We start from the raw sequence: 22,315 nt of genomic DNA, 5'->3' as shown, positions 1-22,315 counted from the left end.
TGCCCAGCTGCTGTACATTATTTACCAAATTAATAACAGATATGTTTCTTTGGAAATACAGTTTTTACAATAATCATGAATTCAGAACCAAGAGGCAGTTGACCTCTATGCATATATAACCTACAGAAGAGATATGTCTTGCATTTTGTAATTTTGACATTATAATGCAAATGTAACCAGGTGCTCCGCAGGGCGCAGCTTTATACGACCGCAGAGGTCGAACCCTGAACAGTTGGGGCAAGTATGGACAAAACATTCAAGCGTGATACAGCTCTGAATTTGGATTGTGATCAAATTTTTGACATTACATGTTTTTTTTTACACAAAACAAATGTCAAGATTTTACAAATCAATTAAAGATTTCTTCTTCAAACTTTTTAAATCGAAAATTAAATAGTTGACACAGCATAGGTTTCTGACACAGAATGAATGTGGTCTAATGAACTTAAAATATTTTTTTTGCCTTTGAGCAATTCACTATGCTGTTGAATATTAATCCTCTCAAAAAAATGTTTGAAGAAATTTTCTTTTTATTTATGAAATCTGAAATGAGAAAAATTTAAATCCCCCCCTTTTTTTTCACATCCCCGTTTCCCTTTTTCCAAAACTGATATCAATTCAAATTTCTAATAGAGTTTGCAACAATAACTACTCTTTTAAATACATCATAAAATATTAAAATGTAAAATAAAGTGCTTGTTATCACTGAATGGTAAAGATTGGTTGGTAGTAAAAGTGAATATACATTGTTTATTGTATAAAACAATAAAAAAAACTTCATCAGCAACATTTTATATTGGCAAATGTCCAATGAAGTTATTTACATAAAGTTATTGGCAAATAAAAATACAAAATGACATCATAGTCATGTCTGGCAAATGTCCAACATACATTATCTAAAAACATTTTAGATAAGATAAGGAAAAAAAGCTTCATCAGCAACATTTTATATTGGCAAATTTCCAATGAAGTTATTTACATAAAGTTATTGGCAAATAAAAATAGAAAATGACATCATAGTCATGTCTGGCAAATTTCCAACATATATTATCAACTTCTATTCTATACAAAGAAAGATAACTCCAATTGAAAATTAATTGCTATTGCACAATATTGTGCAATTAGATATTTCTTGCTATTGTGCAATACTGTGCAATTGAAAATTTCTTGCTATTGCACAATACTTGATATGGAATCCTGATTTGGACCAACTTGAAAACTGGGCCCATAATCAAAAATCAAAGTACATATTTAGATAAAGCATATCAAATAAGCCCAAGAATTTAATTTTTGTTAACATCAAACTTAGTTTAATTTTGGACCCTTTGGACCTTAATGTAGACCATTTGAAAACTGGACCAAAAATTAAGAATCTACATACACAGTTAGATTTGGCATATCAAAGAACCCATTTATTCAATTTTTGATGAACAAAGTTTAATTTTGGACCCCCATTTGGACCAACTTGAAAACTAGGCCAATAATTAAAAATCTAAGTACATTTCTAAATTCAGCATATCAAACAACCCCCAGGATTCAATTTTTGTTAAAATCAAACTAAGTTTAATTTTGGACCCTTTGGACCTTAATGTAGACCAATTTGAAAACGGGACCAAAAATTAAGAATCTGCATACAAAGTTAGATTCGGCATACCAAAGAACCCCAATTATTCAATTTTTGATGAAATCAAACAAAGTTTAATTTGAACCCTTTGGGCCCTTTATTCCTAAACTGTTGGGACCAAAACTCCCAAAATCAATACCAACCTTCCTTTTATGGTCATAAACCTTGTGTTTAAATTTCATAGATTTCTATTTACTTAAACTAAAGTTATTGTGCGAAAACCAAGAATAATGCTTATTTGGGCCCTTTTTTTGCCCCTAATTCCTAAACTGTTGGAACCAAAACTCCCAAAATCAATCCCAACCTTTCTTTTGTGGTCATAAACCTTGTGTCAAAATTTCATAGATTTCTATTAACTAATTTAACTTAAACTAAATTTATAGTGCGAAAACCAAGAAAATGCTTATTTGGGCCCTTTTTGGCCCCTTATTCCTAAAATGTTGGGACCAAAACTCCCAAAATCAATCCCAACCTTCCTTTTGTGGTCATAAACCTTATGTTAAAATTTCATAGATTTCTATTCACTTTTACTAAAGTTAGAGTGCGAAAACTAAAAGTATTCGGTAGACGACGACAACGACGACAACGACGCCAACGTGATAGCAATATACGACGAAAAATTTTTCAAATTTTGCGGTCGTATAAAAATCAAAAAAGCATTTATATTTTAACATAATAGTTATTCAAATCATTCTTAGTAAATGAAACAGGATTGAAGGTGCAGGGCAAAATAACCTCAATGGAAATGTGAAATGGAAATACTTATCAAAATGCATACTAAATGCAATGACTAATTATCATCACCTTTAAACAATCCTAAACACAAACTTTAACTTGTAAACATGTATAGGTTTCAAAGTCAATGAACCATATAATAAGGGTGTGGGGTCATATAATCTCCATGGAAATAACTTTTTCAACTTGAACTGATCTAATGACAAATATATACATGAATATACATTTATCTTTACCTCCTATAAATTTATAGAGATATGATTGGTTCACGGACTACACATGGTGACTATGTATATTTGATATAGGGTGTCCTAAAAAATATAGGGTTAGTTACCATATGGGGTTAGTAAGGGGTTACTTTCCTTTCAAAACAAAAAAGATGGCACAACCCTTTATAAAAACAACACGGTGTTGAGGAAAAATTGATGCATGTAACGAACTAGTCAGCATTTGCTTTCTGTATAGATAAACGTAAGTAGGATCTTATTACTAAGTATTGAAGACTTTAAAATCAATTTGATAGGTCGCTAGTCAAAATACCACATGTGAAAATAGTAGTAGGTAAGATAAATTTGTTACACGGTGTGCTAGTGACCTAATACAATATATATGGGGTAAGTAAATTCCATATGGGGATTCAGCTTCGCTCTTATATGGAATTTACTGACCTCATTCTTATTATTGCCATATATATCGTATTAGGTCACTAACACACCATGTAAATAATGCAAAACATTCAAAGTCAATGAATCATGACTGAAAAGGGGGGCCAAACAATCTTCTACTCTGTCTAGCCTAGACAAAAAAAGGATACAAAGCAATGCACTTTTTTATATTTACCTTCATTAGGAATTCTATTCCAAAACCAGAAATTTGAAGGAAAAAACTTGGGTGTATTTATACTTGAGGATCTATATGGCCAAGAGAGTCATCAAACAAATAGCCAAACACTATCTAATAATTTACATACCTATTGAAGTCAAACAATGCATTGTGGACCACTTGTGCATAACCCTGAAAGAAAACAAATAACCAATATAATTTTCTTTTCAGTATTTCAATTGTAATTAACTAAAATGTAAATCTGTTGGAATCAACCTCCGTGACATTAATGATATTTAGTATAAATATTTCCATCTTCTCCAAAATCTTTCACAAGGCTAACATCACAGTACCCAAATTGCACCGAGTACTCAAATTGCACTTACTGAACAAAAATAGCTGCGGAAATCTTACATGTTATATTTGAGACTAAACAATATGTACTTGTATGATTTGACATTATACAGGTATTTCAGCATAAGAAAATATATTCAAATATGAACAAAACATTCACAGCGTTTCTCAACAGATAAAGTATTTACTGCAAAAGTAAAATCTACAGAAACCTTGCCAGCGACGTTCAAAAAAGGTCATCTTTTAAAAACGAGTAAATTAAATATGTCGCAAGCATCCAATTCTTAAAAAAAGAATAGTAAGCATGGATTTATGTATAATTTGTTTGGAGGTCAATTCAGACCATTTTTCTATAGATGATTCAATTAAACTATGATTCAATATGGATTCAAAATTAAATCAGTGTAACTATATGGTAAGTAAGGATACATCTACAAAATAAACCCAGAATGCAATCTTGTATAGAGAATTGAAAACGTAGGTGAAAAACTCTCAAAATAAGTGCAATTTTGGTACCCTCAGGTTATATCTTCTGTCTTTAAGGTAAGGTTTGCATGAAACCTGGATTTTTTTCTTAGTGATATTACACCAATATGATACATCATTTTGTTCAGGCAGAAGTACCCAATCATTTAATGAAAAAAAATCAAACATCGCCCGTCCAGTTTTTTCATGTGAAAAGCTCAAAATTCCGATTTTTGACGATTTTTAGGGAAAATTGTATTTGAATTCTTCTGAAATAATAATAATGTATGCGAGTGACTATAAAAAAAAAAAAACTGAACAAAACATGTATAAATAATTGTGGTCCATTCATTAATAATAAATTTTAATTAAAAAAATCATAAAAAGTTCCTAAAAACAAGATTTTTTAATTTTAATTTTTGGGTTAAAAAAAAAACGTTGCGATGGCAACAAAAAGCCAAAAATATCCTTTTTCCGGGTCCCCCGTGTTTGTAAAAAACTGTGAACTTTAGGATTTAACTATTTGCATTGCAATGAGCTAATAAAATTGGTATGTCCCCGAACTCGTATTTACGGAAATGGGCGTTATGTGTTCATGTTGTCATTTCTGTAAAACACAAAAATATTTTGTTCGTTGATCTCCAAAGAAGAGAGTCATCTTTAATAGCATCTTTTTACAAAGAATCATTTTGTCTTGTAACACTTTGGGACTGACCATAGTCAATGAGAGAAAACAGTTATTAACTTAGGGATGACATCAAAAGATCAATGTAGGATAAAAAAAAACTGAATTCAAATAGTTGGGGGGGGGGGGATAAAAGTTGCTGCAAAGTGTTTGTTAATTTGACATCGATTTTACATATATCCAAGTTGGTCAATTAAATTTTTCCCAAATTAAGTTAAGACGGGGGAGGGGGTCAGTGAACAAACTATGTGAATTGAGTTGTTTTTTGTTATCCTACATTGAACTTTTGATGTCGTCCCTTAACTTTTATGCCCACAACTATCAGTCGGAAGGGGAGGTGTTTAAATTTGGTCATATTTGTGTACTAATACATGTACAAGACTCTGAGTTTGAAGGAATGTGTCCATGGGACATTGATGATGCCCCCTCTTGCATAAATATAAACCATTATAAAGCATTATGTATAAATTTTATAACATTTGGTTGAAGCAAACTAAAGATAGAGAACAGAAACGAAAAATTCAGAAAACGACCTCATAAAAATCACTGTGTCTAAACCACACCGGCAAAATTTGCTCGGACTCGATGGTATCTAACATCCGGCACAATGACGGAACACCAATAGACAAAAGAAAGGTAGGTTTTCTCCTTATTTTTTATTTTTTTTATGATATCGAAGAATATATATATATATACATATTCAACTATTTTCTATTGTGAGATGCAATATTTTCTACAACCGTTCTATATTAACGGAGAAATAAGTCAAAATGCATGTCAAAATGACGAATTGAGTGAACCTTGCCTCGAAATTGTTTAATTTCTCGTTAAATTGTTCACATTGTACGGAAAGAAAGGTACAGGAAGATAGATATTGACACGGAGATTGCAAATTTAGTTATTATGAGCATCTCCATAATTGTATCTCTGTGTATGGAACGAAAGAAATGGGTCATGTCAAAATGAAACTGGCCGGTTTCGTCAATGTATACAACCCGGTTTCGTCATAGATTTCAAAATGCATAACCCGGTTTGGTCAAATAAAAAAAATCATAATCGCATTACATTATAATTGATTATTTAACTTCAGCGTTCAAAAGGAGTTTTGTGGGTCGTTGGAAGACAAGTTCGTTCACCGGACAACGGCTTATTATTTATATGAGTCTCAGATTCAAATAAATAATAGGCAAACACTTGAATTCCTACTCTTATAGAACACAAATATTTTAATTTACTGTGCATTCCGAATTTTTTTAACAGCATATTGAGATTAAAGCTCTCTAAACATGCGTTTTCTATATGAGTTATGGGAAAATATGTTGAACATGTTTAAACTTGAAATTAAAGTTTACGGTCTTAAAAATCGAAACACACAATTGATATGTGATTTTCTCGCACAAAAGGATGGACACCTTTATAAGTAATCTAATCATTCTATGTATGTAATCTTTTCTACAATCGTTAAGGGATAATTTTAACTATGATACAAGTTTTGGCACACATCGCGCATTTACTATACAGGCTCTGCATGTCATCGGACGAGTTAAGGTTTTTTCATCATTTTTTATTTTTTGTACTTTTGTTGTACTGTTTGTGTCAGCGACAACACTTTGACTCAGTCCATTCACGAATCACACGCTTGTAATTCCATGGTTGTCTTTGGTTGCTTTATACCATATGCGTTTTGAACATAAAATAGGCAGGTAGTTTTCTTGTTTGAATTGTTTTACATTTATAATTTAATTAGGGCCCTGTTATAGCTTGCTTTCATGCAGTTTGTCTTTCATGCAGTTTGTGTGTTTTTCTCATTGTTTAAGGCATACGCTGACCTAAACTTGATTAATTCAACATAATTTTTGTGTCTAAAAGAAAGTTGTCTCATTGTCGATGTTTATGGATTAAATGGTTACCGTCACTTCTTCTTAATAAGACCTAGATATAAATGACGGTCATGTTTTGCAAACCAACTTTTATTCACATTGAAAATACAAAACTGTCAAATATTGTTTTCGAAAGTTATTTTGAAGTTTCAATTGAATTTGAACTGTACAAAATATGAATTTGAACTGTAAAAATAATGTGAAAAACATGCCTATGAAAATAAACGTGCCTACCAGAAACGGGGAGAAAGTTACAAATCTCACTGCTATGTTATGGATGCTTAATAAGTGTGAAAACTCGCTTTAGTGCGCAAGTAACACAGTATATATAGTCCCAGAAAATCTGACAGGACTGCATGCATGATTAATTTGTGCAGAACAGTATAGACTATAGTCGGTTTGGGACTGTTCGTCAATGATTGAATGCATAAATGTATCAATAATTGATAGTAAATATTGTAAACTAAGTGTATATAATATAGTATAGTAAATTAAAATTATGGCACAATCAAAACACATCCTTTTATTTTTCATCTTTACATACTACTATTATAAACAAAGAAAATATAATAATGTTACAAAACAACTAGATACCAGTGTTTGCTATTCAGTATTTTTATTCCATTTAAAATTAGTTTGAAGTTAAGTGAAATAAGGGATACGCCTTTCATGAGGAAAATGTGTATTATCATAATTAACTATTTCCAAAAGTGCCCGTTTAAAATAGATTTTAACACGGCAAGTTTACTTTAAAATAAATATATATTTAAATTCTCGAAAGACAATGTTCAGATCCATGCCAAAGTTTCTTTTCATAAATTGTTTGTTAAAAAAAAACAAAAAAAAACCGGGTGATATATATAAACGAAACCGGGTGATTGTGTAGTAACAACATTGACGAAACCGGTTTATTTTAATTTGACATGACCCTTATTTTCGTTCCATACACAGAAATACAATTATTGAGATGCTCATAATAACTAAATTTGAAATTTCCGTGTCAATATCTACCTTCCCGTACCTTTCTTTCCGTACAATGTGAACAATTTAACGAAAAATTAAACAATTTCGAGGCAAGGTTCACTCAATTCGTCATTTTGACATGCATTTTGACTTATTTCTCCGTTAATATAGAACGGTTGTAGAAAATATTGCATCTCACAATAGAAAATAGTTGAATATGTATATATATTCTTCGATATCATAAAAAAAATAAAAAAATAAGGAGAAACCTACCTTTCTTTTGTCTATTGGTGTTCCGTCATTGTGCCGAATGTTAGATACCATCGAGTCCGAGCAAATTTTGCCGGTGTGGTTAAGACACAGTGAAAAATACTCCGAGCGTCGTCACTACTTCATTATGATCTCTTATATATATACGGAGAAAGACTAAAAACTAACAATTTCCCGGATTTTATAGTGAGTCCGTGCATGTGTAGAGACACCAGTAACCATCCTTGTTTTTAGATACATTAATTCAAAGTTGACTGATATGCATAGAAGTTTGTTTGATTAGGGGTTGTAAAATGTCCGGTGGCAAATACTTTAGGTATGTTCAGGACGACACAATACAATAGGTGTGTCTGAAAGACACATTTTTAATGCATCCATAAAAAAAAATATGATTAGAAACATTCCGTCAGTTGTAAAAGTGATCGATAAAATAACATATATTTCGAATGATGTAAACGTGTGGGTTGTGTGCGTATTTGCGGATAAACCTTGCAAACTGTACATTTGAAAGACCAAGTCAACATTCTGTCATTCGTCAAAAAATTATGCAATAAAAATATCTGAGAATATATATATGCATCCTCTATAAGTAAAACACATCAGTGGCGCATTATGTAAATTCCAACCATTTTAAACGAAATTGACTAAAAGTGTCACAAAAAATGTGCCGTTTTTCACTCAATCCTGCGTTTCTATAATTTGTATTTATACTTTATAAAAAATCAGAAACGGCGTGCATCAGACTTACAAATTCAATGAAAGAGACAGCTTAACAGTCAGTGAAAAAATTATCGGGGTTCTTGAAGCAGAATAAACAACACTTCTATCTTGTGAAAGGACAGGACGGGGACAAGCCATCAAAACACAAGATATTAGATAAATTTCTGTTGAAATGAGCTTCCCATACATTAGTTTTTTTTAAAGGTTTTACGGCAGGTGACAAGAGAAAAGGACGGGAGAAAGGAGAAATGTGTACCCTGTCCGACCCCTCATAAATCTAGAACTGTAAAAGTGACGACATCAAAATTCAAATTTATTCTGTGTTTTTGTGGTAAAAAGCATTATGCACAAGTTTTATATATCAGTTGGTTGATGCAAACTAAAGTTAGAGAACGCAAACCAATTTTGTAGAAATGGACGTACATTCGGATGGACGTACAAACAGACAAGGATAAAACTCAATACCCCCTTGCTACGGCGGGGGCATGCAAATGTACATTTATGAAATGAAATAAAATAAAATTCCGCGAAACTTTATGAATGGTTTTTGCACAAAGACGTTACAGCTTAACGTGACGTCATATAAATGAAAACTAACAAACTGAAGGTCATAACGTTACTTGTACAATTCAAATTTTGATAAAATTACATCAAAACGGCGATTTTGAGGTAGGTGTTGTTTTTTTTTCGATAATATTGTAGTTATCGAACATTGGTTAATCAAAGCAATTCAAAATGGCGGATCCCTCCTTTTTTCAATTATTTGAAATCGAGTTATCTCCCTGTGTACGCAAACCTTACCTTAAGTGGTCTTAAGATTGAAAGCCAATCAATCAAGCAATCAACATAAGTTGTTACTACTATGACCTTTCCTAAACTAATGCAAACTTCCTAGGTTTCAGTTTTTTTAAACACAATGGGCTTGTTTTTGCAATTTTTATAACATTTTTATAATAATTTTATATTTCTTACATTTTTTATATTAAAATTCTTTCAATAAATTTCCAAAAAAACTTTAGACATGATTTTTTTGTGACAATTGTATTTATGGTGGACACCAAGCTGGATTCCTGAAAAATAAGCATGCAGCACTAAAGTAATATGTTACAATAAACTTCAACTTACCGTAAGAGCTAGTTCATCATCTAATATGGACAACTTTACAATGTACTGATTTGCAGACTGAAATAAAAAGAAATAATAATATCAATTATTTACTTAACACTGAAATTCAACTAATCAGGTTTATCATTCTTTTTTTCATTTTCTATGTTCAGTGGACTGTAAAATTGGGGTCAAACTCTTAATTTGGCAGTAAATAGAAATAACATATCATAGGCATTTCTGTCTTGTATACACAAGGATATATTCCTTAGACACTGACATCTGATCTTCCTGAATATACATTAAATATTTGCCACTCAATATTAAGTATACATAAATGAATATTGTAATCCAACTTATTTTCATGGATACTTTATTTCACGTTTGGCCCTTTCTACCCAATTTCCCAGCAATTTCATTTCACGATTCTCAAATTTACTTGATGTATTTAAGTAATAACAAGAATATGTCCATAGTTCACAGATGCCCCACTCCCACTATCAATTTCTATGTTCAGTGGACCAAGAAATTGGGGTAAAAACTCTTATTTGGCATCAAAATTAGAAGGATCCTAATATAGGGAACATGTGTACTAAGTTTCAAGTTGACTAGACTTCAACTTCATCAAAAACTACCTTGACCAAAAGCTTTAACCTTAGGCAGGACAGACAGACAGACAAACATAGGTGGGGGGCATAAAATCTAAGTTTTACATATTAGTGACAATTTATATTAGCTATATTTTTCTACTTGCGAAAAAAAGTGAAAATAAAAAGCTTGCAAATATTAGTTGGTTTACAGTATAATGATGAAGTGATAAAAGAAAAATGAACTTTTACATCAACTTTAATACAAATGGAAAACAAGAATGTGTCCTCAGTACACGAATGCCCCACTCGCACTATCATTTTCTATGTTCAGTGGACCGAGAAATTGGGGTAAAATCTCTAATTTGGCATTAAAATTAGAAAGATCATATCATAGGGAACATGTGTACCAAGTTTGAAGTCGATTGGACTTCAACTTCATCAAAAACTACCTCGACCAAAAACTTTAACCTGAAGCGGGACAGACGGACGAACGAACGAACGAACGAACAAACGAACGGACGCACAGACCAGAAAACATAATGCCCCTCTACTATCGTAGGTGGGGCATAAAAACATACCATAAATGAAATAGAATAAAACAAATATCAAGCACAAAATGCTTTTAACTCTACTTAATTTGTCATACCTCATACTTTCTGTACTGTATGAAAAGTGTTAGAACCAACACAGTGTCATGACCCAAAATCTGTCTTAATGCAGCATTACCTAAAATCTACAAAAATAGCATACAATATAATTATTAATTAATTTCTTACCATTGTTTTGGTGTTATAGATAGTTTGCATGGAAAAACAATACAATATAATATAAAAGGTTATATAATTGTTATGTAATATTTAGAATAATATAAGTAACAACATAAAATTAGAACAAAATATATTTCAATGTAGATGATAACTGAAGGATGTTATCTTTTACTTGAAATAAAGTTATTGAGAAGATATTTGCGCTGGTCAAAAATTGCTTTGATGCTGTCTTTTCATCAAGAACAACCAGATGTCCAAGATTCATAAAATTCCATGAAAAGTTCTAAATGTCTCAAATACTAATGAAAGACTCTTAAATGTTAACAGCTAAAACAGTCAATTCATTTACCAGTAAAGTATCGGAAAATGAACAAATACATTTAGAAAATTTTATACTGGATACTGTTTCCACCCATGTTTCATAAAATGCTACAAAAAATGTGCGCAAACTTATTGATGTTTTCCAAACATTTAACCACAAACTAAAACCTTAATATTGATGGCACTGATGGCAGAGTGAAGACTAGTTATCATGGTTATGTTGAATTTGTTTGCAAGCTACACAAAAAAGGACCAATAGCAGATAAGTATATGATTTGCTTGTGTTTCTAAATTAAAAGCATTTCTTAACCCTTGTGTGGTGAAAATATTTTCATTTTACAATCATGTAGTAAATACAATATTAATTCACAAATACTTACTTGGATCAAAGATTCAAATACACTGTTGATTAAAATATATTCTAAAAGAGTATTCTGGCTTATGTTATCTGTTGCCTACATAAGAAAAATCATTATTTTAGAGTGGCATTCTTCTTTATGTTCCTAATTTGATTGATAAATTTGATAATGTTTGCAAAATGTCAAGGGGCAAATAGTTCATGCATATTAAGGATGAGACTACTAATTTGAAGATCTATACATATACCGGTTTGGTTCTTATAAAGTAAATTGTGATTTTTTTTTTAAATCAACACTCTTTAAAAACCAATATAATTTTGATCTTGCCAAGGTTTCATATTAATCATGTCAGGTATTTTGCTTCTGCTAACCTAGTACCTAAAAACATTTTTTGACTAGAATAAATTATTTATTTCTTGAGTTATTTCCCCTTTAATATCTATGATTTGTACAACTTAAACCTCCAGTATTAGGTAAAAAGTTTTTGTTGATTACTCTTAAACCTAAGCTTTATTTTACCAACTTTGTTGACTGTTTCTTTGGCACAGCTGTATAATTCCAATACCAAAACAACAGAATCAGAAAAAAACAGTAACTATTGAAAAGTACAAGGAGTTAAAGAAAAATATGTCAAGATGGCACCTTCATGTATATACATTTAGTTTATCATAAACTACATTATTTCAACAATCAAATTTGATAGCATGTGCCACTGCTCACTAAGATTCTTAGAAAGACATCAACTTACAGTAGCTAAAACTTGTAAAAACTTCAAAACTTGGAGCTTTAAAATGACTGGATATTCTTCTGTTAAAATTCTGTTTAAATTCTCGACCATTTGCTGTAATAAAAGTATAAATGTAAAATATCAGAAAAACCAACTATAATTATACATTACATATGGTTTGATTTGTATCAATCTAATTTTACATTTCAACTATTTTTTTATTATAATTCAAAATATAATTTAGCCTTAAGTACTGGACTTTCTCTTAGAGTTTCTATATAAATAAACAAGACATGTAGTCTTTTCATGCTTGCCAAAAAATAATAATTCATTGATTTAAGTGATTTTTTTATCATTACAGAAGTTGCAGCAGGATAGGTTTAGTAATCAAAGAGCTGATAGCTCTGAGGTGGAAGAAGGTGAATAAAAGGTAACCTGAATTACCACAAAAGCAGCCCCAGTTACCAAGGCTGCTTTGATCCATTATCGTTATGATGTATTTTTTTTTTCTTCAAACAAGAAAAGGTCATAAGTACATGGATTTCCCATCCGTACAATCATTTTCTATGTTCAGTGGACTGTGAAAATTAGGTAAAATCTTTAAATTGGCAGTAAAATTAAGAAGATCATATCATAAGGAACACATGTGCACTAAGTTTCAAGTTGATTGGATTTCAACTTCATCAAAAACTACCTCGGCCATAAACTTTATAACCAGAAGCAGGACGAACGGACAGACCAGAAACATAATGCCCATAAATGGAGCATAAAAATAGTAAGGCTTGTTACATACCCGCCAACTTTTGAAAGTTCCCATAGGGGTTTTTAGTGCACAACAACAATTTTAAGGTTACAATTTTAAGCGAAGTATTTTGCACGATCTGGATTGTCTAGAAAAAGTGTCATATTTGTATGATGAACTTACATGCCTTTTTCTTAAGTCTGTTTGCATGATTCTAGTTATTAAATCGGTAGAAGAGATGAAGCTAGCAGATCAGTGTTTATTTTCTTGTGTAAGAATATTAGATGCTTGTTGAAATTTTCAATTTTGAATTATGCACACAAAGATGGACCTTTAACAGGTTGGGAACAACACTCCAAATGAGGGGTAACCTTATTGGAAGAACATTACAACCCACTGTAAAAAATGAGCACATTTATTCATATTATTTGATGAAACCGAGAACTATGCATCTATTAAGTACTAAATGGTCAAAATATGTCAAAAGAATTTTCTGTTGTTTCTAAACTGATATCTTCTTTATTAACTTGACCCCTCATTTAGAAAAGTTGTTCCAAATATAAGAATTTTCCCACTTTTAAGTTTAATAAAAATCTTAAAAATGTTCTTTCTTTATTTTCAACAGTAAAATGACCCCTTGTTTTAGGAACAGTCCCTTATTTAAGGAACATCACTCATAATTGGGGGGGGGGAGGGGTCCCAACCTGAATACAAAAATAAAATATGTTACAACCAGTATTATGTCAATAAATTAGTGAAAAAAAATACTATTTACTATCTTTATCATGTTTATGGTAGTACAGTAGACTCCGGACAATCGGATACCCAAAATTTCAGCTAAAAATATCCGATTACCCGATCTATTCAATTAGACGATGAATGTATATTCAATGAATATTCTACAATAATAAGTAGATCTATTGCTTAAAATGTGAAAGGGCTGGAGGATTGTTGGAGTGATTTTTATCAGTTACATCACCACCATGTTTGCGAGAAAAATTATCAGCTGATTATGTAGCTAATGATTAAATTTGTTTCCACTTGCAGTTTTTAAATCCTATATTTATTAAAATCAATCAAATGTCCTGAAATATTTATGTAAATTATTATCTTCCATCCATAGTTTGTCTTTACTTGTTTAGTAAACAAATTATTTTCATTTTCACACAGGTAAACTAATTTGGTTATAAATAGATCACAGCATGTCTGAGTAGAATCTTTTATCTAAAATCGTAATTGTTATAATTTTATTTTTTTAAATAATCAAATTTAAATTTATGAAAATAATCATGATTGATAAAATAGTATTGCATAAAGTTTACGCTTTCAGAGACTATTTATGTTTAGGTCATGGTTCTACAGGCTTCTTCACATATTTGTAAACAAACCAATATGGCCGCCACACGTGATTACCTTTGCACATGTGAAAAAAATATTTCTGACAAAAGTCAGATTTCTCTTGTCAAAAGGGATTTATATTTATATTGCAATAAATTATTCAGAAGGAGGTACATTCAGTTTCAATTATATTTCTTATTCTATGAGCATTTAGAGTTTAATCAAATTCTCCAAACAGTAACGTACTGCTCTTGTCAACTGAGTCTTGAATAATTTTATAAATAGATTCAAACCATTTGAAGTAGAAAGGCATCTAATTCACATGACAAGGAAAATAATGAATAAAGACACCAATTTAATAAGAAATAGATCCTTTTTATTTATTAAAAACAAAATCTTCTTGTCTGCAAGATTGCAAATTCGTAACTTCAAGGGCGAACTTGTAAACAGGGCGAGTTGTCCCGATACCAAATCCACGCATGCATACTACAAATATCTACAGTAAAAACATCCGGTTACAAGTAAACAAATAACGTTCATGGATTTCATGTGGATGAGATGAAATCTATTAATTTACATAAATAAAAAGGTCATATTTACGATAGTGATTGTTTTTCAATCCTAATTTACAAATTAAATGATTCAGATGCTTAATCATGTGTAAAAATCGGTGTCAGGAATCTTAAGTTGTTATGAAATTGTAATACACAGAAACGAATGCGGCATACGGAGGCTCAATGAGTTTAAAGTCGGTCCCATAGGTCTTCAGAAGACTTGACGTCTTCTTCCACCAAAAATAAAATTGCTCATTTTGTATTTTGAAGGCATTATTTGTATGTGCATTTTCTTAAAATTGCAATAACTTATCTTGCATTTTTAAAAGTGAAAAACTATCCCCTTACATAAAATTAAATTTACCTGCATTACGGTCTCAGCAGAATCAAATCCTATCAGGATATTAATAACATCAAATCCAAAATCACCTACACTCTTCTTAAACACACCTCTGATCAGGGCACATAATGTCTGAAAAAATAACAAACACAGGTATTTGGTATACAGATTTATCCTGGATTTCTAAAGTAAATATCTAAAGTATGGGTCAATATGTGCTATTCATTTCAGTAAGCAGTATTTTTAACATTTTCTTGAATTCAACTGTCCATGAAGTAACCGTGGGAAATGTAAGATGGTTTGTCTTTAAGGCAAGACACTTTTTCCTGTCTGTGATAATAAATGACCTGTAGAACTATATATTTTAACAATTTTGTGCAATATTGAGGTCTAATTGAAATTTGTCTTGTCTTTTTTAAAGTATCTAGCTGTTTGGTTTAGGTCAGTTTTTCTACTGAAGTTTTTGGTTCTCTCCAGTTTCGCTGTCTTTCTCCACTGATGAAAACTGGCAGTTGCGTGTGGCCATATAAACCGAACAATGAATCAATGATATAGCTGTGTTTGGTCTTCTATAAAACTTTCTGTTTTGCATAACAATTTCAGTATTGGATATGATTATAAATTTTCATTTTATTTATATTCACGATATTAAAGGTTACACTGATTATCAATATATTTTTTGTCTTACATGTAATGCATTTATAACTCTAATTGGATTTTCTTCTTTCAATGCCTGTACAGCTTTATAAAACAGCAAGTTTAAATTATCCTGCAAAGAAAAATGAAAATAAAATGTCTTTCTGGTTACACATGTTACATCTATCAAATTTTTTATGTTTACAAAAATCCATTCCAGTAAAAAAAAACACCATCAAATTCCAAAAAGAAAGTTTATGTCAATGATAATTATAACTCTTTTCAAGCAGTTAAAGGAATTTTCTATTTCTGGGAGATATAACCATCTAGTAGTCAAATGTAAACCAATGATTCCACTCTCTGAGGCTTAAATTAAAATATTGTTTGTTTGCAGTTTACCAACCGACCCTTGAAAATCCTCCCGACTGTGAAAATTTTATTGCTTTAAATTTGAAGAAATTTTTTTAAATACCTCTATTGAAGCGATCCGGAAGTTTGGGTCCTTTCCGGAAATGATTTAAAGTCTGGGTCAATTACGCATTTCAAGTTCGGTTTTTCTTAGCTTCCCATCAAGCGTTCATGTGACCATTTAATGATAAAGCACATGGAAATTGTTTACAGGTATCCATGAAGTCACGGAGGAGTACTTTACGCTGTCGTCTCGTGTCAATTTTAAGACAAATAACAAACAAAAAGTTTATTAGTAAACTGTTTAAACAGATTCAGGCACATGTAATGATGTGTGATGATATCATTGACGATGATGCAGCGGATATTCATAACTGACACGATAACCATTCTGTCTCAAACAAATCGGGTTCAGAATCTGTGGAGGCTGACTTTATGGAACCAATTTCAGTGGTTAAATAATTCGACAGCAGCTTGAAGTATGGCATATTTTCTACAAATCGTTGTGAAGACGACAAAGATGAAACCACTCCTCCGTGACTTAGTTCTTCATGGATATCTGTAAACAAGCCTGTACCTGTACGGAGGAAGGGCTCATTTGAAATGTTAATGGATATATATCATGCCAAATCAATAAGAAGCAACCCTTACTACACAAAGATGTAGAGAAAATGAATGGTTAGCTTGAAAAATAAATATACTCTCTCTATATTAAATCTATCTTCGATTGCAATGAGTATGCTCCTTTAGGATAACTTAAGGGGGGCTGCCCCACTCATTGCAATTATTCTCTTTCTTACAATATTAAATATACCCAAACTGTGTGGCCTGTGTGAATTCAATTAAAACATGTCCTTAGGAGCTATGCTGTCAATTTTTTTTATGCATTAAAAACATTTCAGTACAGACAATTTACTTTTAATGGGGTGCTATGGATTTCACCCCAAACTTTAGATTTCTTTGGTTTTCATTAAAGCCTGGCAAAAATATAACCTTATCACATATAATTAAATATTGTTAGAAATATGAAAACAGTCGGATGTCTTAATACTTTTTTATTCAAGTTGCCTTTTTTTCAATTGAGGAAGATTCAATGGTTATTTTTTTTTAATTAAAAATACACTCTTTAATAATTGTCTTATAAATCTATAATATATACATTTTTCTGATGAAAATATTCTACTCATGAAAACATTCTAGTCAAGAAGTATACATGTCTGAATATATTTCTTCAAAACAGTTCTAGTCATAATGACATTCCTTGTTTGTAAGTGTTCCAGTATTTAATAATTATATCATATTTTATGTCATAAATTGGATAAAGACACTATGTTAAAGTTTCAGTTTTGGTTAAAAAGTTTTTTTTATCTGAAAATGCCTGTTCATTTGATGTTGGTTTTCAGCATGTCCAGTGTTTGTTGTTTTAAAATGTTTTTTTTTTCTTCACAAGAAACTTGGTTTAGTGTAACTGCTTGTTTAAACTGTATTTTCGCTGATAAAATAAAATATGTTTCCTACCTACCGACCCTTCAGTCTGAAGGTACAGTCGGAAAACAGCAAACACACATATTTTTAAGGTTGGCCAGAGGGCCCTGAAGTGGGCCTGTTGAAAGACAAAATGTCAAAAAGTTTCTGGTCCTGAATAAACATGAAATTATTGCCACTAAATGTAATTGGTTCTGTGAGTCATTGCACTATCATATTCATTTACAATTTTTCAATACTGAAAAGTACAACAGACTTTTTTGTCACACTCAAACTTTTCAATATTTTCCTGAATAAAAAAAATCATGCAATTGAGGATACATTGAATACATGAAGCCAAAACCTTTTAGCAATATACTAGTACATGTGCATAGAAATTTTTACTGAAAAGTATATTTTCAAATATTACCTTTAAACCAAGCAGGCTTTCATTGGACAGTTTATCAAACTCACTCTCTATATGACCAATGTTAACCTAAATAAGAATAACAAATAAAAATACACATGAGAAACAATTTGAAAACAAACATTTGACAATTCAAAAACTCAAAGACATTTTTTAAATTTTCAATACTAAGTATTGTAGTATTTCACAGGAATATTTGTAAGCTTTAAACAACATCACATGTTTATCATGTTTATGTCAAAATAGGTGTTGATTTCAGATAATCTGTGTTAAATTCTAAATTCTTTCACAATATATATGACCACTTGTTCAATATGCAAGGCAATATGGTGATTTCTAGATATTATTCTTGGTGAAATCGAGATTTTCCAAAAAAGTACAAACAGGTTTTTTTGGGGGGAATATACATGTACCTTGTAACTTAGTATATTGTGTATTCCCTATTTCTTTTACTAATTAAATCCATGTAAAGATAATTAAATTGTGTTCTTGAATGCTTAAATATTAAAATACTTAATATTATCATACAAAATTTAGAATGAAAAGTCTACACATATAATCTCCCCTTAAGAGGAGCTGGAAAGAGGTGAATAATTGTAGTTCCACCATAATATGTAAAAAAATCATACTTTTTTTCTTACTGACATGACTGAAGTTCCTGCACTATCCTGTTATTTTTCCAAACCTATTTAAGCCTTTTTCTACCTGTTCCTTGACTGCTTAAATCAATTGTTAAGTTCAGTCGACTCAAGTCAGAATAAATATTTTGAGTTTACCCTCTTTTTTTATTATTAAAATAAATACAACTTGTCCCAAATCTTTTATGGGACTTTTCTCTCCTTATGATGCTTATGTTATTGATGATTGTTTCTGAAATTCTTTTAAGTTGAACTTGTTAAATTGAATGCATCCAATCAAGGGAAAGACTTGCATATTAATGTGATTGCTTCACCTCACGGTGCAAAGATATTAGTTTCAGTAGACATACACGCCATCTTGAAATAATTACTGATCTCTGATTGGTTACTTTATGATACGGCTGAGAATCAGCAACAGCCATTGGTTTAAATGAGATAAAGAAATACAGACTTTTCTCGTTCAGGATAAGTCATTAAAAGCCGGAAAATTAACTATGTGTATATCAGTTCCGATCAACTGTCATTAATTCATGTTAGTTTTATTATGCATATATATTGCCCACGGAAATTCAATATTGAAATATCAATTATCAATACACATTTATTTGCTTTGTCAATCTGCAATATGCACGATTTGTTTTGCTAAACAATGGTCCTATACAACTTTTTCAAAAAAGCATTATCTGTATTTTATAACTTCTGCTTATCTAGGCACACCTCCAGAGAGGCACACTCATAACGCTCACTCTTAAAGTAAATCCATTTTGTATCAATCAACTATCTAAAATACCAAATGCACATATATTACATTAAATTAGGATATAGCGAAGCAGTCCACAGCTTTTAAGAAAGCTAAAACTTGTATAGTACTTACTTTAAGAAGGAAAAATTCATCCCAGAAATTTGGTTTATCACAGGATGGGTCATCTCCCTGAAATGTATATTGATGTTCTTTGGATAAAAAAGTTAGTAATATGTTCAATTCAATGCAAAAAAATAATATGGATGAACATAGCAAATTATTAAAAAGTTACATTTGGGTTAATTTCTTTATAACCATACACAAATTCAGAAGATTTAAAAAGGGGAGAAGAATTTCAAGAAAACCAAGTGACAATTATTAAACATAAGTGAGTAAAAAAAGAACTACACATGTACAAATGTATGTAGCATATACATTTCTATGACATGTATGATGGTGCCTTCAAAGATTGACATGTACCTGTTTTTAGAACTTTTCCTTATCAATATATATACTAAGAAAAGTGAAATAACTTGAATTCACTTTAAATAACAAAGTTTACTTATCATGTATCTTTACCCTGCAAAATTCTATATGCATGATATGTGCTAGTCCCAAGTCAGGACCCTGTAATTCAGAGATTGTCTTTGTTGCTGTATATCATTTTTTGTTTTTGTTTATTGTTTTGCACATAATTCAGGTTGTTAGTTTTCTTGTTTCAATTGTTTTACATTTAAATTTGTCATTTCAGGGCCTTTTATAGCTTGCTACATGTATGTTGTATGGGATTTGATCATTGTTGAAGACTTTATCATGTTTATGTGAACTGACAGTTACTGGATTCTATATCATTTGATTTCTGATGGAGAGCTGTTTCATTGGAAATCATGCCACATCTTCTGATTTATATATATGTTTTGGTTTTGCAAAAAAACATCTTATGAATTTTTATCAAATTGCTGTATACACGGTATAAATTCTCTCACCTGAAAGAATATTTCATAAATCTGTACAACTTTTTCTTTCAGTCCCATCTTATTGGACGACGATCTCCTCAATAATCTTTTACTATCTGTTGCAGCTTCAGTTGCCATTATCCTTCAAGAAATATTTTTCAAAATCTTTTGAAAATGTACAAATAATACTAAGACTACATCCATGGTGCATAAGGGACAAAAAGTGTTGTAAAGGTTGATATACTCATATGTAATATCATGACAAATTTTTTGACAATAGAAGTTATCTGTTCTTACCAGTAAAAAATTGAAGAATTTAAATGTTGATTGGAAAATACAATTATAAACATGATAAAATAAACTTATAAGTAAGTTGAATAAGTAATGATTCTGGTGGAAATGGTGGACCCACATGTACATTTTGCACAAACTGATAAGATGTTTTTTAGAGGATAATAAAAACATGGGATCATGCATTTCAGAGGAAAAGCAGCACTTTGAATGTTAATCTTTGCTACTTGAAGTAGACTTTTACCATGTAAACAATCACCATTGTCGTGATTGTCAAAAAAAATCAAAGTGATGGAAATCACTCATGGAAAGATTAGAAGAGTAGTTTGAATTATTTCATATTAAGGTATGGTGGGGAAAATGAACATTTATAAAGCACTATTGCTGAAAATTGCATTTACAGCAGGTCTTTAGAAGGAGACTTGCTTTTCCAGTATGAGGATAAAATGAGCTCAAATTAAATAATATGGGTCTCTTAATTGCACAATTTTAATTAAACTGCAGTTTATGTCTTATCGAAAATGTGTTGCCGGTTCTGAACATGTTTCAAAAAACAAAAAAATGCAAAAATTCTTCTAGTAAATGTTACCAACTATCCTTGTAAGACATAAATCTGGACCAACAGCTTAAAACTTGTGTCAACAAAAAAAATTGAAAAATGTTGTTTTGGGGCATTTTGTAAGTTGAAACAGAGGTTATATGCCATTGAAGATTAAAAGTTTTAGAGTGCCTTTTTATCAATTTTTAAAGTATTTTTCAACACAGGACATTGAAAATGTACTTTTTCAACATAAACCAATTAAAAAACTTATCTTATTGAAATGTAGATTCTTTCTTGATTGCAAAAATATATATTCAAATGACTAAAATAGACATAATGATTGATGGGAAATAAACTAATAAACAATGGTTTGTTATAATTAAAAAATTTTAAATTTTTAAACTGTTTCAAGGCAATTCCTGATAAAAAAAAAAAGTGAACTAATTTAATTGTTGATTAATTACAGATGATTAATGGCCTTACTTGAATACCTTTTATTTATTCACGTCATATTTATATTCATATTTCATTTTCTTTAGATCTTGTTAATTCCATTAATCATTTATCTTTCAGATATAATTCACAGAATCACTATATGTAATGTAGATCAAAAGTAATTGTCAATAAATAAATCTATCATACTTATAAATATCAAACATCTAATATACACATTTGTGTATTCAATTATGAGGTCAAATACTTGTGTATTAAGAATTATATGTATAGAGTGGTCTGTATAATTATGTAAGACTGAGGTTGATAGGTAATGTGGTCAATTTGATTGGCAGTGTAGGAGGTGGGGCATTGTAATTAAAGGTCCACATTGTCTCTGATTGTTTAGTGCTAATGACA

The 22,315-nt window shown here is 30.7% G+C and overlaps 1 protein-coding gene across 1 annotated transcript in view; it reads right to left on the bottom strand.

Annotated features, from left to right (window-relative positions):
* LOC143072963 (armadillo-like helical domain-containing protein 3) overlaps nt 1-22,315 on the bottom strand; it is a 42,469-nt gene that overhangs the window by 17,821 nt on the left and 2,333 nt on the right. The window contains exons 2-11 of the mRNA XM_076248145.1: nt 20,662-20,773; nt 19,808-19,864; nt 18,299-18,364; nt 16,049-16,129; nt 15,385-15,492; nt 12,408-12,500; nt 11,681-11,755; nt 10,859-10,945; nt 9,644-9,700; nt 3,330-3,373 (exon numbers count right to left, since the gene is read on the bottom strand). Coding sequence (XP_076104260.1) covers nt 3,330-3,373; nt 9,644-9,700; nt 10,859-10,945; nt 11,681-11,755; nt 12,408-12,500; nt 15,385-15,492; nt 16,049-16,129; nt 18,299-18,364; nt 19,808-19,864; nt 20,662-20,769 — 776 coding nt within the window. The 5' untranslated portion in view covers nt 20,770-20,773. The remainder of the gene's footprint in view (nt 1-3,329; nt 3,374-9,643; nt 9,701-10,858; nt 10,946-11,680; nt 11,756-12,407; nt 12,501-15,384; nt 15,493-16,048; nt 16,130-18,298; nt 18,365-19,807; nt 19,865-20,661; nt 20,774-22,315) is intronic.

Source organism: Mytilus galloprovincialis, chromosome 4 (assembly GCF_965363235.1).
Source record: "Mytilus galloprovincialis chromosome 4, xbMytGall1.hap1.1, whole genome shotgun sequence".
NCBI classification, from domain to species: domain Eukaryota; kingdom Metazoa; phylum Mollusca; class Bivalvia; order Mytilida; family Mytilidae; genus Mytilus; species Mytilus galloprovincialis.
This window is presented reverse-complemented; position numbering and strand designations above follow the sequence as displayed.